General features: G+C 46.6%; 1 protein-coding gene across 1 annotated transcript in view; it reads left to right on the forward strand.

Annotated features, from left to right (window-relative positions):
• The window catches only part of LOC115133654 (microtubule-associated protein futsch-like), a 225,581-nt gene that overhangs the window by 164,064 nt on the left and 45,971 nt on the right, over positions 1-15,546 (forward strand). The window contains exons 18-29 of the mRNA XM_065021938.1: positions 194-292; positions 429-527; positions 712-810; positions 945-1,043; positions 1,277-1,349; positions 4,813-4,954; positions 5,375-5,462; positions 6,938-7,041; positions 11,646-11,870; positions 13,220-13,374; positions 13,678-13,889; positions 14,722-14,926. Coding sequence (XP_064878010.1) covers positions 194-292; positions 429-527; positions 712-810; positions 945-1,043; positions 1,277-1,349; positions 4,813-4,954; positions 5,375-5,462; positions 6,938-7,041; positions 11,646-11,870; positions 13,220-13,374; positions 13,678-13,889; positions 14,722-14,926 — 1,600 coding nt within the window. The remainder of the gene's footprint in view (positions 1-193; positions 293-428; positions 528-711; positions 811-944; positions 1,044-1,276; positions 1,350-4,812; positions 4,955-5,374; positions 5,463-6,937; positions 7,042-11,645; positions 11,871-13,219; positions 13,375-13,677; positions 13,890-14,721; positions 14,927-15,546) is intronic.

The raw sequence follows: 15,546 nt of genomic DNA on the forward strand, positions 1-15,546 counted from the left end.
TTCCTGTTTTGGTGGTAAAGGTCGCCTGTCACTCAAAACTCCCTCAATATTTAGGGGAACCATGTAACCTAATGTAACCACATACAGTATCTATGGACAATCTCCTGTCTATAGTTACACTATACAATGTGCTAATTGATTGATGGATTTAGAGATGTGGTGAGTAACATATTGTAACATATTGTCCCTTCAGAGTGGCCTCACCTCCCTCCATCTTGCTGCCCAGGAGGACAAGGTGGTTGTCAGTGAGATACTGGCTACACATGGAGCCAACCTGGACCAGCAAACTAAGGTATGGACAGAACTTACATTCATTTAATTTGAGCATAGAATGACCATTCTACTGAAAGGATGATAAGGCACTATTATTTATCTTTGATAATGTTAGTAGATGTGTTTTGATACTGTGATTTGTTTTTCTCCTCCAGTTGGGCTACACTCCACTGATTGTAGCGTGTCACTATGGAAACGCCAAGATGGTCAACTTCCTCTTACAGAATGGTGCTAGCGTCAACGCCAAAACCAAGGTACCAAAGCATAAGAAAGGTGTATATAGTGTGTGATAAAGCACTTAAACACTTTTTCTCTGTGTTATGAATGTCAATACATGCTTTTCTTTAACGGCGTGCTAGCCCAAGGGTTCACGTTTGAATCTCTTAAATGTCCAGGCCTTGCCAAACAGTCATTAAAGTCAGTACTTTATCTTCTCAGAATGGGTACACTCCCCTCCACCAAGCAGCACAGCAAGGAAACACACACATCATCAATCTACTGCTGCAGAATGGAGCTAAGCCCAACAACATCACTGTGGTGAGTGGACTCGCTCCTGAACATACCACACACACACACACACACACACACACACACACACACACACACACACACACACACACACACACACACACACACACACACACACTTATGTCTTTCTCCCATCCTAACAGAATGGTAACACAGCTCTGGCCATCGCCCGGCGACTGGGCTACATCTCTGTGGTGGACACACTCAAAGTGGTCACCGAGGAGATTATTACCTCGACAACCGTGAGTCATTCAACTATCTCAGTCCAACAGCCCTTCACATCTAGTCTGAAATCACAGTATTTACACATGAAGTTTATTTAGCCTGTGTGGGGCAAATCCTAACTTCCACTTGAGTTGAATTTTCACTTAATTTTGCATTAATGTCAATAGTAGACTAAGTGACAATTTGACTGAAGTTACATGTAGGATTCGTTCCTCAAATTGTAACGGGTTTGACTGTTTATGTTGTCTAGACGGTGACAGAGAAACACAAGATGAACGTTCCTGAGACCATGACTGAAGTCCTGGATGTCTCTGATGAGGAGGGTGAGTTTGACACTTGATCCAGTCACTAGCCTACTGTATATGACCAGCACCATATATAGAGACAGTTATTCTAAACTTCAGTCTATTTATGTGGTTGATTTAGTGGTTTGACCTACTAGCACCTCTGTAGGCCTGACTTCAAACCCTGTCCCAGTTTCCCTGTATACTCTTAGAAAAAAGGTGCTATCTAGAACCTAAAATGGTTCTTCAGTTATTCCCATAGGAGAACCCTTTGAAGAACCCTTTTTGGTTCCAGGTAGAACTGTTTTGGTTCCAGGTAGATCCCTTTTGGGTTCCAGGAAGAACCCTTTCCACAGCTTATACATGGAACCCAAAAGGGTTCTACCTGGAACCGAAAATGGTTCCCCTATGGCGACAGCCAAAGACACCCTTTTTATAAGAGTAGACATCTCATTCAGCCTGCCCCAAGTCCTTCCCGTTTCTCCATAGCCCAATCCTAGTGTGTGTTGGTTGTGGTCAGCTAGTTTCTCACTATACTGTACGCTGTACAGGCCTGCAGACTGTAACCACAGGGCTGAAACAGAATGAGGATGCTGTTCTGTCAGATGACTCCATGGATTTAGAAGGTACACCGTGTCAAGGTTGCCGTGGTGAATGCTATTGACGAGTGTGTGGTCGTGGTAATTCGCATGGTGTGAGATTCCTCTGCAATGGTTGTGTATAACAAGCTGTCATGGATGAGTCTAAGAATATATACTTGAACCTGCACCAACCTCAACCACTGTTGGTAAGGGGTTTTGATTCACACACAGTGCAGTGAAATCAAGATTGTGATATACACATTTAGGGCCACTTGTCTAAATGGGAAATACTGGATATCATTGCGAAAAGCGTTAGTGTGGACAACAAACTACATTGACACTAATGATGTCTGTGTCCCCTTGATGCGACAGTGATTTTGTTTTGAAACGCTCCTTGATAATCAGTTAGGGGAAGCAGTGGTTTTAAAAGCATTTTAATATTCAGATCCACCATGCTCTGAGCCCTTAATAAATGCTACCCCGTAGAGTGTGTCATTAAACGTCTAGCAAAAAGACACTAGTTTTGCTCTAGGACCCCCACAGGCCTCACACGACTCGTCTGAAGGTCCCTGGTACCAGTTGAAAAAAAGAATGGAAGTATATATGGAGACTGTTTAATGCCAAAAAGATGGGGTTAAATGCAAAAAACGTGTCTGTAAACAACCCTGGAAGATAGTTTCACCCTAAGCTATGTCAAATCCCCACTCTGAAATGCTGAACAGAAATGCAATGCCTAGAAGGCCAGCATCCCGGAGTTGCCTCTTCACTGTTGACGTTGAGACTGGTGTTTTGCGGGTACTATTTAATGAAGCTGCCAGTTGAAGACTTGTGAAGCGTCTGTTTCTCAAAATAGATACTCTAATGTACTTGTCCTCTTGCTCAGTTGTGCACCGGGACCTCCCACTCCTTTTTCTATTCTGGTTAGAGGCAGTTTGCGCTGTTCTGTGGAGGGAGTAGTACACTCTTCCAGGCTCTGTCATGGCTCTTACACTTCGAACACACCGACAGCGTCGTTGCGCAAAATAGTACGCAGCTTCGTCTGAATATGTATATAACTAAAGTTCAACATTCACCTTCTGCTACCATTTCTGTCAAGCCGTCTACGCATATAGTCTGATGCAAACGTTTGATAAATCCAACACGTGCACCACACCAAACGCACTACAACTGCCTCTGTAACGCAATGCTGCAAGGCAAACACAGCATTTCATTGGAAATTGATGTAATTCTGGTGTACCAAAAAATACCATGACGCTATCGGTGTGTTTGAAGTGTTAGAGTTTGTGCGTTTATGGCCAAACAGTCACCTCATAACACCTCATTACAGATATGGACAATTAGTCTTTTTCCTGGCTCCTCCGGTTGTGCAGTGAATTCACTTTCTTTCTGGAAGGAAATATAGGATTATATAGGTGGAGTGGTTGGCGGTCACGTTTGTGGAAGAAAAGTCACACCTCATTAATCTAGTTGTGTTTTGGAAGCTGTCAGACGACGATTGGGTTTGGTTTGGCGGTTCCAACAGACATTTCTTGATATTGGGTGTGTTGTTAATGAACGTTGCTTTGTGGGTCTATATTTGCACATTTGTCTGATAGTTAGACTAAGTGTATTACTTACTCTTACAGTTGTTGTGCTAATTCTAGTGATGGCACCTAGTATTGAGTTTGAGTCACCCTGTAGATGAATGAGTTCATATTGTGCCTCCTTTCCTTTTGTTTAGTTTATTTTGAACTCTCTCTGCCTACAGGCAGCGGTTATGCTATTGACACAGGGACATCCCTCTCTGCCTACAGGCAGCGGTTATGCTATTGACACAGGGACATCTCTCTCTGCCTACAGGCAGCGGTTATGCTATTGACACAGGGACATCTCTCTCTGCCTACAGGCAGCGGTTATGCTATTGACACAGGGACATCTCTGTCTGCCTACAGGCAGTGGTTATGCTATTGACACAGGGACATCTCTGTCTGCCTACAGGCAGCGGTTATGCTATTGACACAGGGACATCCCTCTCTGCCTACAGGCAGTGGTTATGCTATTGACACAGGGACATCTCTGTCTGCCTACAGGCAGCGGTTATGCTATTGACACAGGGACATCCCTCTCTGCCTACAGGCAGCGGTTATGCTATTGACACAGGGACATCTCTGTCTGCCTACAGGCAGTGGTTTTGCTATTGACACAGGGACATCTCTCTCTGCCTACAGGCAGCGGTTATGCTATTGACACAGGGACATCTCTCTCTGCCTACAGGCAGCGGTTATGGTATTGACACAGGAACGTCTCTCTGCCTCACTTGTTCTGTCAGCCTATCCTATAGTTCGCTACCAGCAGTTCGCTACCAGCTGTACGCTAAGGGCTGTATACCCTTTTCACACTATGCTGCCAACCTGAACTGTACTGTACTGGCTTCCTTTCACACTGTCCTTTCCAGTTCATTTCCTCTAATTTTGTGGGGGTTTTAGATGGCCAGCCCAGTACAGCTTGGCTCAGTTTGGTTCAGCTCTGTATTGTGAAAAGGGTATTATTGATTCTGCCCCCTGCTGTTCAGTAGTGGTAACAGCAGCAGTAGAGCTTTGTAACGTGGACACAAGACAGTTACGACCTCTGTGTCTCCAAGCTCATCTCTAGTGTTTACAAGCGCTTTTATGTGATGATGAAGAGGGAGGATGATCATGTATGAATGTGTGTGTCTGTACGTGTGTAACTGAACCTCATGTCAGTTTGATTGTGCACATTCACATCCCAGGTAAGTGTTCGCCCCTGCGTAGTTACTCCTGCTGAGTGCACACCAAATCACAATGTCCCCTTCCCCAGAATGATCCTATCTTCTTCCATGGTCCTCACACATCTGCTCTCCCTCTCTTTCTTTCATTCTTTCTTTCTCTCTTTCTTTTTCTCTTTCTCTCTCTCTCCCCCAGGTGATGACACTATGACAGGGGACGGAGGGGAGTATCTGAGGGCAGAGGACCTGAGGGAGCTGGGGGATGACTCCCTGCCTGGACAGTACCTGGATGGGATGAACTACCTGCGCTTTAGCCTGGAGGGGGGACGCTCTGACAGGTAGTCTATACACATACCTATGGTAGAGGAGAAGGGTGTATGAATGCTCTAATATTTCTGATGCTCTTTCACTCATTTCTTCTCCTTCCTACCATGCTTACGTAGTCGAATCCAAAGGTATGTGCTTTTGTCTCTTTATGCTATGGTTTCTCTATGGCAGGTTTAACTAAGAGATGGCCCTCTTATTGCCCCCCCTACATTTCTGAACAATTTTTTTTTAAACAATACAATAGTTGGACTTTAAAGACTGTAAAACCACCAGTAAACCAGCTCAATGTTATTATAGCCTTCCATTCTCCTCCTTTTAGAGTACTACTTGTACTGATGGTTAGATTATTGCCATATTGGGTGGTGAACAGTGTTTTAGCTGTGTGTGATTTTTCCATGGCTACCAACCTCACATTCTCCTCCTCTCCTCAGTTCGGACAGGTCCTACACTCCCAGTCACCACGGTTACTACTCTCCCAAACAGGACAGCCTGATGGACGAGATGTTAACCGGCCAAAACGTAAGTAAAGTGTTCAACATTTTACGTATTCTGCACCAAAACATGCTGTACTGTGCATTCTACAGTATGCTTTGCATTGCTCAATGCATTTGTTCAGAACAGAATATACACTGAGTGTACAAAACATTAGGAACGGTTCCTAATATTGAGTTGTCCCCCCTCCCCCTTGCCCTCAGAACAGCCTCAATTTGTCGGGACATGGACTCGACAAGGTGTCAAAAGTGTTCCACAGGGATGTTGGCCCATGTTGAATCCAACGTTTCCCACAATTGTGTCAAGTTGGCTGGATGTCCTTTGGGTGGTGGACCATTCTTGATACACGGGAAACTGTTGAGTGTGAAAAACCCAGCAGTATTGCAGTTCGACACAAACCGGTGCGCCTGGTACCTACTACACTACCCCGTTCAAAGGAATTTAAATATTTTGTCTTATCCATTCATCCTCTGAATGGCACACATACACAATCCATGTCTCAATTGTCTCCAGGCATAAAAAGTGTATTTAACAAGTGACATCAATAAGGGATCATAGCTTTCACCTGAATTCACCTGGTCAGTCTATGTCATGGAAAGAGCGGGTGTTCATAATGTTTTGTACAATCAGTATAGATTACTTCAATAAAATGGGTTGTAATATTTGTAAAAGCTGCAGTATTGGAATATTGAAAGACTGCCTTTAAAATGTAATGTATCTACATTTACATTTACATTTAAGTCATTTAGCAGACGCACTTATAATAGTAGAAAGTCACAAAAGGTGTGAGTTTGAGTAAAGATGGTCACCGAAGTGTCTGCCCTAACACTGTAGTGTCTGCCCTAACACTGCAGTGTCTGACCTAACACTGCAGTGTCTGACCTAACACTGCAGTGTCTGACCTAACACTGCAGTGTCTGACCTAACACTGCAGTGTCTGACCTAACACTGCAATGTCTGACCTAACACTGCAGTGTCTGACCTAACACTGCAATGTCTGACCTGACCTAACACTGCAGTGTCTGACCTGACCTAACACTGCAGTGTCTGACCTGACATAACACTGCAGTGTCTGCCCTAACACTGCAGTGTCTGACCTGACCTAACACTGCAGTGTCTGACCTAACACTGCAGTGTCTGACCTGACCTAACACTGCAGTGTCTGACCTAACACTGCAGTGTCTGATGTAACACTGCAATGTCTGACCTAACACTGCAGTGTCTGACCTGACCTAACACTGCAGTGTCTGACCTAACACTGCAGTGTCTGACCTGACCTAACACTGCAGTGTCTGACCTGACCTAACACTGCAGTGTCTGACCTGACATAACACTGCAGTGTCTGACGTAACATTGCAGTGTCTGACCTAACACTGCAGTGTCTGACCTGACCTAACACTGCAGTGTCTGACCTGACCTAACACTGCAATGCATTCTGTGTTCAAATGATGGTTGGCAGTGGTAGGTCAGTCCCTAACAAGCGTGTCTTTGTTGCGTGCCAGGTGTCGTCTCTTTCCAGGGAAAATGAGAAGGACTCGTACCGTCTGAGCTGGGGCACAGAAAACCTGGACAATGTGGCACTGTCTTCCAGCCCCGTCCACTCTGGGTAGGTACCGCGGGGGCACAGCAGGCACACAGAAGGGTTGGGTTTTGACTATCAAAATAATCCAAAACCTTATTTTGGTGCAGAAGGTGCAACAGTTATCTGATCTAACCCATCATGAGTACAGGTCTCCCAATGTGTTCAGCCCCTGAAGCAGCACTAGAGCAGGGGTGGGTTCAGGTACCTCAAGCAGCACTAGACCAGTGGTGGGTTCAGGTACCTCAAGCAGCACTACAGCAGTGGTGGGTTCAGGTACCTCAAGCAGCACTAGAGCAGTGGTGGGTTCAGGTACCTCAAGCAGCACTAGAGCAGTGGTGGGTTCAGGTACCTCAAGCAGCACTAGAGCAGTGGTGGGTTCAGGTACCTCAAGCAGCACTACAGCAGTGATGGGTTCAGGTACCTCAAGCAGCACTAGAGCAGGGGTGGGTTCAGGTACCTCAAGCAGCACTACAGCAGTGGTGTGTTCAGGTACCTCAAGCAGCACTACAGCAGTGGTGGGTTCAGGTACCTCAAGCAGCACTAGAGCAGTGGTGGGTTCAGGTACCTCAAGCAGCACTACAGCAGTGGTGGGTTCAGGTACCTCAAGCAGCACTAGAGCAGTGGTGGGTTCAGGTACCTCAAGCAGCACTAGAGCAGTGGTGGGTTCAGGTACCTCAAGCAGCACTACAGCAGTGGTGGGTTCAGGTACCTCAAGCAGCACTACAGCAGTGGTGTGTTCAGGTACCTCAAGCAGCACTACAGCAGTGGTGGGTTCAGGTACCTCAAGCAGCACTACAGCAGTGGTGGGTTCAGGTACCTCAAGCAGCACTACAGCAGTGGTGGGTTCAGGTACCTCAAGCAGCACTACAGCAGTGGTGGGTTCAGGTACCTCAAGCAGCACTAGAGCAGGGGTGGGTTCAGGTACCTCAAGCAGCACTAGAGCAGGGGTGGGTTCAGGTACCTCAAGCAGCACTAGAGCAGGGGTGGGTTCAGGTACCTCAAGCAGCACTACAGCAGTGGTGGGTTCAGGTACCTCAAGCAGCACTAGCAGTGGTGGGTTCAGCAGCACTAGAGGGGTGGGTTCAGGTACCTCAAGCAGCACTACAGCAGGGGTGGGTTCAGGTACCTCAAGCAGCACTACAGCAGGGGTGGGTTCAGGTACCTCAAGCAGCACTAGAGCAGTGGTGGGTTCAGGTTCCTCAAGCAGCACTACAGCAGTGGTGGGTTCAGGTACCTCAAGCAGCACTACAGCAGTGGTGTGTTCAGGTACCTCAAGCAGCACTACAGCAGTGGTGGGTTCAGGTACCTCAAGCAGCACTACAGCAGTGGTGGGTTCAGGTACCTCAAGCAGCACTAGAGCAGGGGTGGGTTCAGGTACCTCAAGCAGCACTAGAGCAGGGGTGGGTTCAGGTACCTCAAGCAGCACTACAGCAGGGGTGGGTTCAGGTACCTCAAGCAGCACTACAGCAGGGGTGGGTTCAGGTACCTCAAGCAGCACTACAGCAGGGGTGGGTTCAGGTACCTCAAGCAGCACTACAGCAGTGGTGGGTTCAGGTACCTCAAGCAGCACTAGAGCAGTGGCAGGGTGGGTCCAGGTACCTCAAGCAGCACTACAGCAGTGGTGTGTTCAGGTACCTCAAGCAGCACTACAGCAGTGGTGGGTTCAGGTACCTCAAGCAGCACTACAGCAGTGGTGGGTTCAGGTACCTCAAGCAGCACTAGAGCAGTGGTGGGTTCAGGTACCTCAAGCAGCACTAGAGCAGTGGTGTGTTCAGGTACCTCAAGCAGCACTACAGCAGTGGTGGGTTCAGGTACCTCAAGCAGCACTACAGCAGTGGTGGGTTCAGGTACCTCAAGCAGCACTAGAGCAGGGGTGGGTTCAGGTACCTCAAGCAGCACTAGAGCAGGGGTGGGTTCAGGTACCTCAAGCAGCACTAGAGCAGGGGTGGGTTCAGGTACCTCAAGCAGCACTACATCAGGGGTGGGTTCAGGTACCTCAAGCAGCACTACAGCAGGGGTGGGTTCAGGTACCTCAAGCAGCACTACAGCAGGGGTGGGTTCAGGTACCTCAAGCAGCACTACAGCAGGGGTGGGTTCAGGTACCTCAAGCAGCACTACAGCAGGGGTGGGTTCAGGTACCTCAAGCAGCACTAGAGCAGGGGTGGGTTCAGGTACCTCAAGCAGCACTAGAGCAGGGGTGGGTTCAGGTACCTCAAGCAGCACTAGAGCAGGGGTGGGTTCAGGTACCTCAAGCAGCACTACAGCAGTGGTGGGTTCAGGTACCTCAAGCAGCACTACAGCAGTGGTGGGTTCAGGTACCTCAAGCAGCACTACAGCAGTGATGGGTTCAGGTACCTCAAGCAGCACTACAGCAGTGATGGGTTCAGGTACCTCAAGCAGCACTACAGCAGGGGTGGGTTCAGGTACCTCAAGCAGCACTACAGCAGTGGTGGGTTCAGGTACCTCAAGCAGCACTAGACCAGGGGTGGGTTCAGGTACCTCAAGCAGCACTACAGCAGGGGTGGGTTCAGGTACCTCAAGCAGCACTAGACCAGGGGTGGGTTCAGGTACCTCAAGCAGCACTACAGCAGTGGTGGGTTCAGGTACCTCAAGCAGCACTACAGCAGTGGTGGGTTCAGGTACCTCAAGCAGCACTACAGCAGGGGTGGGTTCAGGTACCTCAAGCAGCACTAGAGCAGTGGTGGGTTCAGGTACCTCAAGCAGCACTAGAGCAGTGGTGGGTTCAGGTACCTCAAGCAGCACTAGAGCAGTGGTGGGTTCAGGTACCTCAAGCAGCACTAGAGCAGTGGTGGGTTCAGGTACCTCAAGCAGCACTAGAGCAGGGGTGGGTTCAGGTACCTCAAGCAGCACTAGAGCAGTGGTGGGATCAGGTACCTCAAGCAGCACTACAGCAGTGGTGTGTTCAGGTACCTCAAGCAGCACTACAGCAGTGATGGGTTCAGGTACCTACAGCAGTGGTGGGTTCAGGTACCTCAAGCAGCACTAGAGCAGGGGTGGGTTCAGGTACCTCAAGCAGCACTACAGCAGTGGTGGGTTCAGGTACCTCAAGCAGAGATGCTGTTGATTTTTGGAGTTTTGAGAGAAGATTCACAACCTTTTGTAATCCTACTCTAAACCTCATCTGTTAAGCGGCTTTGGGTATGCAGAGCAGTAATGAACAATGTTAGGGCTTATTATAGATCTATTAATGTAATACATTATGATATGAAGATACCCTGTTGTCCTCAGGCTAGCTCTCTCTGCCACACTAATTGGTAACAATAAGGAAAGATAATCCCTCTTCGTTATAATGACAGAAATCCTGAATCACTCATGTTGGGCCACTGAGTATGTCTCTAAGTACTGGTTCAGTACAAGCAATATGACAAACACTTATATCCCTTTCTATCTATCTATCTATCTATCTATCTATCTATCTATCTATCTATCTATCTACCTCTCGCTGTCTGTCTCTCTTGCTCTCTCTCACTCTCTCTCTCTCTCTCTCCTTCTGTCTTATCGGGTCTCTGTTCTGTTTTCAGACGTTCCTCTCCGTGCCATGATCATGGCGACAGCAGGTGATCTACTGCACCTTGGTTTCTTCCTCTTCATCCTCCTCTTCCTCCTCCTTTCACAGTGTGCTCTCCTTCCGGGGAGATCTGTGTGTGTGTGCGTGTGCAAGTGCGCGCGAGTGTGTATGTGTCAAAAATGCCTGAAAGCAAGTGCAACACTACTAACAGATGTTGCCCACGTTCACCACTTCCCTCGTTTTAGCTTTCAATCACTTTGCCATTCATTGTTACACAGGCCTCTTTATAAGGGACTTAGTCCACTTTTATCAGATGGAAGACATCTTTTGCACCTAGTGCTGCATCAAAAAGTCACACACATTTCCTCCTCATCATTGGTCAGCCATTGTGTCCATCTTGGTTGAATACTGCCGACTCGTGGTGGCCATTTTGTTAGTTGTTTCACTGTGTTGGGTCAATTCACAGATGCAAAGTCTTGTGTTTGTGTGTTTGATCTCCATGTTTGACGTTGTGCTTTATTGTCTACGCGTTAGAGTGTCATTTTCATGGTTTATTTGCTTTACATAACATAATGGTGTCACAGGTGAAGTGTGTTAGTAGCAGCGCTATTACATTAACTGTACTACAGTATGTAGTGTTATCATCACACCCATTCCCCTCTCACTCGTGTCTTGTGTTTTTGCATGTGGGTGTGGGCATGCAGTGAAACTGTCATTCTTATGTCTGTTTTAACATGGGATTCATATTTGACCGTAGTTATCAAGTCAAAAATCCTTCTTTTTTCTGTAATGTACATAATGTAATGTACGTTATCTGTGTAAAGGGTCATGTACAAAGCAGCGGAGGCTGGTGGGAGGCGCTATAGGAGGACAGGCTCATTGTAATGGCTGGAATGGAATAAATGGAATGGTATCAAACATATAGAAACCACGTTTGACTCCGTTCCATTAATTCCATTCCAGTCATTACAATGAGCCTGTCCTCCTATAGCACCTCCCACCAGCCTCATCTGGTACAAAGAGACAATGCCTAAATAAAAAACATTATATATTTTTGTTTTGTAAACATAATATCTGTCCCCGCCCATTCCCTTCACAGCTTCTTGGTTAGCTTCATGGTTGACGCCAGGGGCGGAGCCATGCGGGGTTGCCGCCACAACGGCCTGCGCATTATCATCCCACCGCGGAAGTGCAGCGCTCCCACGCGGGTGACCTGCCGGCTGGTAAAGAGGCACCGCCTGGCCACCATGCCTCCCATGGTGGAGGGAGAGGGCCTGGCCAGCAGGCTGATCGAGGTGGGGCCTGTCGGAGCCCAGTTCCTCGGGTAAGATACCGGAGATGGAGAGATTGAGGGAGAGGGTTATTGTGAGAGAGGTAGGAGTATACAGAATCCTAGGAGAAAGAGGAAGAAAGAGTGAGAGAGAGAAACAGAGCGAGGGAGAATGAAAATAGAGAGAAGTGATGTCAGAGATCTATGTTGTGACAGAGCAGAGTGGGTGCTAGGATAGAAACAGAAGAGTGAGAGTGTTCCTCAAAGAACAATGAAACAATGAATGAAACCTGAGAATTTTGCAGCCCCTCTTCCTTTTCTCAGATTCATTTCACCCTGCCTATGCCTTAATAAAGCTACCTCTGCTCTATGCTTCCTCCCAGCGCCTGGAGCCTTGCTTGTTTTATTTTTAACAGCCGGGCCACATTCTAACTCTAGATCAACCCTTCATGTGAAAACCAACTGTTTCTATAAGACACGTGGAACGAAAAAACTGCCAAAAAAAACACATTGCTCCATGATTGATTTGATATGTAGATTGGTAAACCACTTGGAGAGGCTGTCTACCAATAACATCATAACTTCCACTTTGAAAGTCCCTGTATATTTAAAGCCCAATGTTTTATACCGTTACATCCTATTGATGGCCTCCACTCCACTCAGCCAAAACCCAACAGTATACACTAGTCACCCATTATTCTGACTACTCCCGCTCTCTTTCCCCTACTGCTGCTAATGGACGGTTGGTCTCACAGTAAACTACACCTTCCCACTGCCCCGCCCCCTCTTAACGAGGGCGAGAGCCTCGTTAGCCGCATCCTGCAGCTCGGGCCACCCGGGACAAAATTCCTCGGGTAGGGGAGAAAAAAACCCGCATATGAAACAATCCACGGATGCTACTGCTACTGGTTCCATTTGATATCACCCTCCTTTTACATTACGACTCACCTCTGTGATGTGTTGTGTTTGTGTCCGTGTCTGTGACCTCTCCTGGATGATATGTGTGCTAGTGTTGTGCTAGTGTTGTGCTAGTGGCGTGATCCACTTGTGCTCTCTGTCGTAACATCTCAGACACGACCCACTTACCTTTTGTATCCTTAACTTGTGGTTGGCCTTCTATGTTTAGTGCCGTCTGTCTGTCTGTTCAACCTCATCGTTTTATTGGTTCATTTGGTACATGGTGGATGTTCCTCCGTTTAGCATGACTGTCCCATAGGTATTGTAGTTGACACACTGTACTGTGCTCATCTGGTGGGTTGTTAGATAAGTGGTTGCCCGAACACACACTTTTTACACACACACATACATACATCTTGTTCCCGCCTCCCCCACACACACAACCCCCCACTCCCACACATAACCCCCCACTCCTACACTCACCATGCTTCAATCCCTGGTCGCAGGCCTGTGCTGGTGGAGATCCCTCACTTCGCTGCCCTGAGGGGGAAGGAGAGGGAGCTGGTGATCTTACGCAGTGAGACAGGAGAGAGCTGGAAGGAGCACCACTGTGAACACACCGGGGAGGAACTTAACCAGATCCTCAACGGCATGGACGAGGGTGAGTGTGATGTCATCAGCGTGAGACAACACTTAGTGATCATCCTAATTAAAGGCCCATTGGCCCCTGCCTAAAGACATTGGAAACACAATCCATCCTGCCTACTTTACTTGGAGTATTCACTCATCTAAAATGTCTCTATAGGTGAAAGTGAACATTTCAATATATAGTTTACACCAACCCAGTCGTTTGAGCAGCGATTACTCCAAGGAGGGAGTGTATTGTATTGTTAAAGTATTTCAACGGGGTCATAATCTGTATCAGTGTACTATCAACCACCATCTCTTCTGTCCTCGTCTCCAGAACTGGACCCTCCAGAGGAGCTGGAGAAGAAGCGTATCTGCCGCATCATCACCAGGGACTTCCCCCAGTACTTTGCGGTGGTGTCCCGTGTCAAGCAGGACAGTAGCCTGATCGGTCCAGAGGGGGGCGTCCTGAGCAGCACGGTGATGCCTCAGGTCCAAGCTGTCTTCCCAGAGGGAGCCCTCACCAAGCGGATCAGAGTGGGACTACAGGTAATAACAAAGCCTGGTGGGAAAAAGTACTCACATGTCATACTGGAGTAAAAGTAAATAGATCTTAGCATTTAATGACTCAAGTAAAAGGAAAAGTCACCCAGTAAAATACTACTTGAGTAAAACTCAAAAGTATCTGGTTTTAAATGTACTTAAGTACAGTGGTAGAAAATGTGCTACATCGGCATACTTGAGTAAAAGTACAAAGTTAAAGTAATTGCTATACATCAAATTCCTTATATTAAGCAAACCAGACGGCACAATTTTCTTATTATTTTTCATTATGGACAGACAGGGGCACACTCCAATACTCAGACATCATTTACATCCACAGGATTTGTGTTTCGTGAGTCCGCCAGATCAGAGGCAGAAGGGTTAACAAACTGTTATATTGATACTGTTGGTACTTTTTAGGTGTCAGAGAAAATGTATGGAGTAAAACGTACATTATTTTCTTCAGGAATAAAAGTAAAAGTTGTCAAAAATATAAATAGTAAAGTACAGATACCCTAAAAAACTACTTAAGTAGTACTTTAAAGTGTTTTTACTTAAACTTCACACCACTGTAACACACAACCTGACTTGCTTCTGACTGGTTTGATTACAAGAACTGGGTCCAAATATGATTTATTTTTATATTTGTATTACTTCAAACATTTGATTGAGCCTGCTTGGATTGGCAGAAGGGGGGAGTATGCAGTTTTAGGACTATTTCATTGGTTGCCCCAGACAAGCTCAGTCAAGCACGTCCTTGTTTTGGCCCCAAAGAAGATCCTACTGTCGGTTCCACTAATGTTAAACTACTACTAACACGGTAATCTGTCACCACCAGGCTCAGCCAATGAATGTGGACATGGTGAGGAAGCTCCTGGGAAACAAGGCGACATTCAGCCCCATTGTGACCTTGGAGCCCCGGAGGAGGAAATTCCATAAACCCATAACCATGACCATCCCTATCCCCAAGAGTAACACTGACCCTGTGGTCAATGGCTTCGGCGGGGACCAGCCCACCCTGCGCCTGCTTTGTAGTATCACAGGTTAGAGAAAGGGCAGATTAACCGCACACGTGCATATACAGTACCAGTCAAACGTTTGGACACACCTACTCATTCAAGAGTTTTTCTTTATTTTTAATATTTTCTACATTGTAGGGCAATAGTGAAGACATCAAAACTATGAAATAACATACAGTTGAAGTCAGAAGTTTACATACACCTTAGCCAAATACATTTGAACTCAGTTTCACAATTCCTGACATTTAATCCTAGTAACAATTCCCTGTTTTAGGTCAGTTAGGATCACCACTTTATTGTAAGAATGTAAAACGTCAGAATAATAGTAGAGAGAATGATTTATTTTGAGCTTTTATTTCTTTCATCACATTCCCAGTTGGTCAGAAGTTTACATTACCTCAATTAGCATTGCCTTTAAATAGTTTAACTTGGGTCAAACGTTTCGGGCAGCCTTCCACAAGCTTCCCACGATACGTTGGGTAAATTAGTGTATGTAACATAGTGTATGTGAACATCTGACCCACTGGAATTGTGATACAGTGAATTAGAAGTGAAATAATCTGTCTGTAAACAATTGTTGGAAAAATGACTTGTGTCATGCACGAAGTAGATGTCCTAACCGACTTGCCAAATCTATAGTTTGT

Source organism: Oncorhynchus nerka, linkage group LG8 (assembly GCF_034236695.1).
Source record: "Oncorhynchus nerka isolate Pitt River linkage group LG8, Oner_Uvic_2.0, whole genome shotgun sequence".
In the NCBI taxonomy this organism is placed as follows: domain Eukaryota; kingdom Metazoa; phylum Chordata; class Actinopteri; order Salmoniformes; family Salmonidae; genus Oncorhynchus; species Oncorhynchus nerka.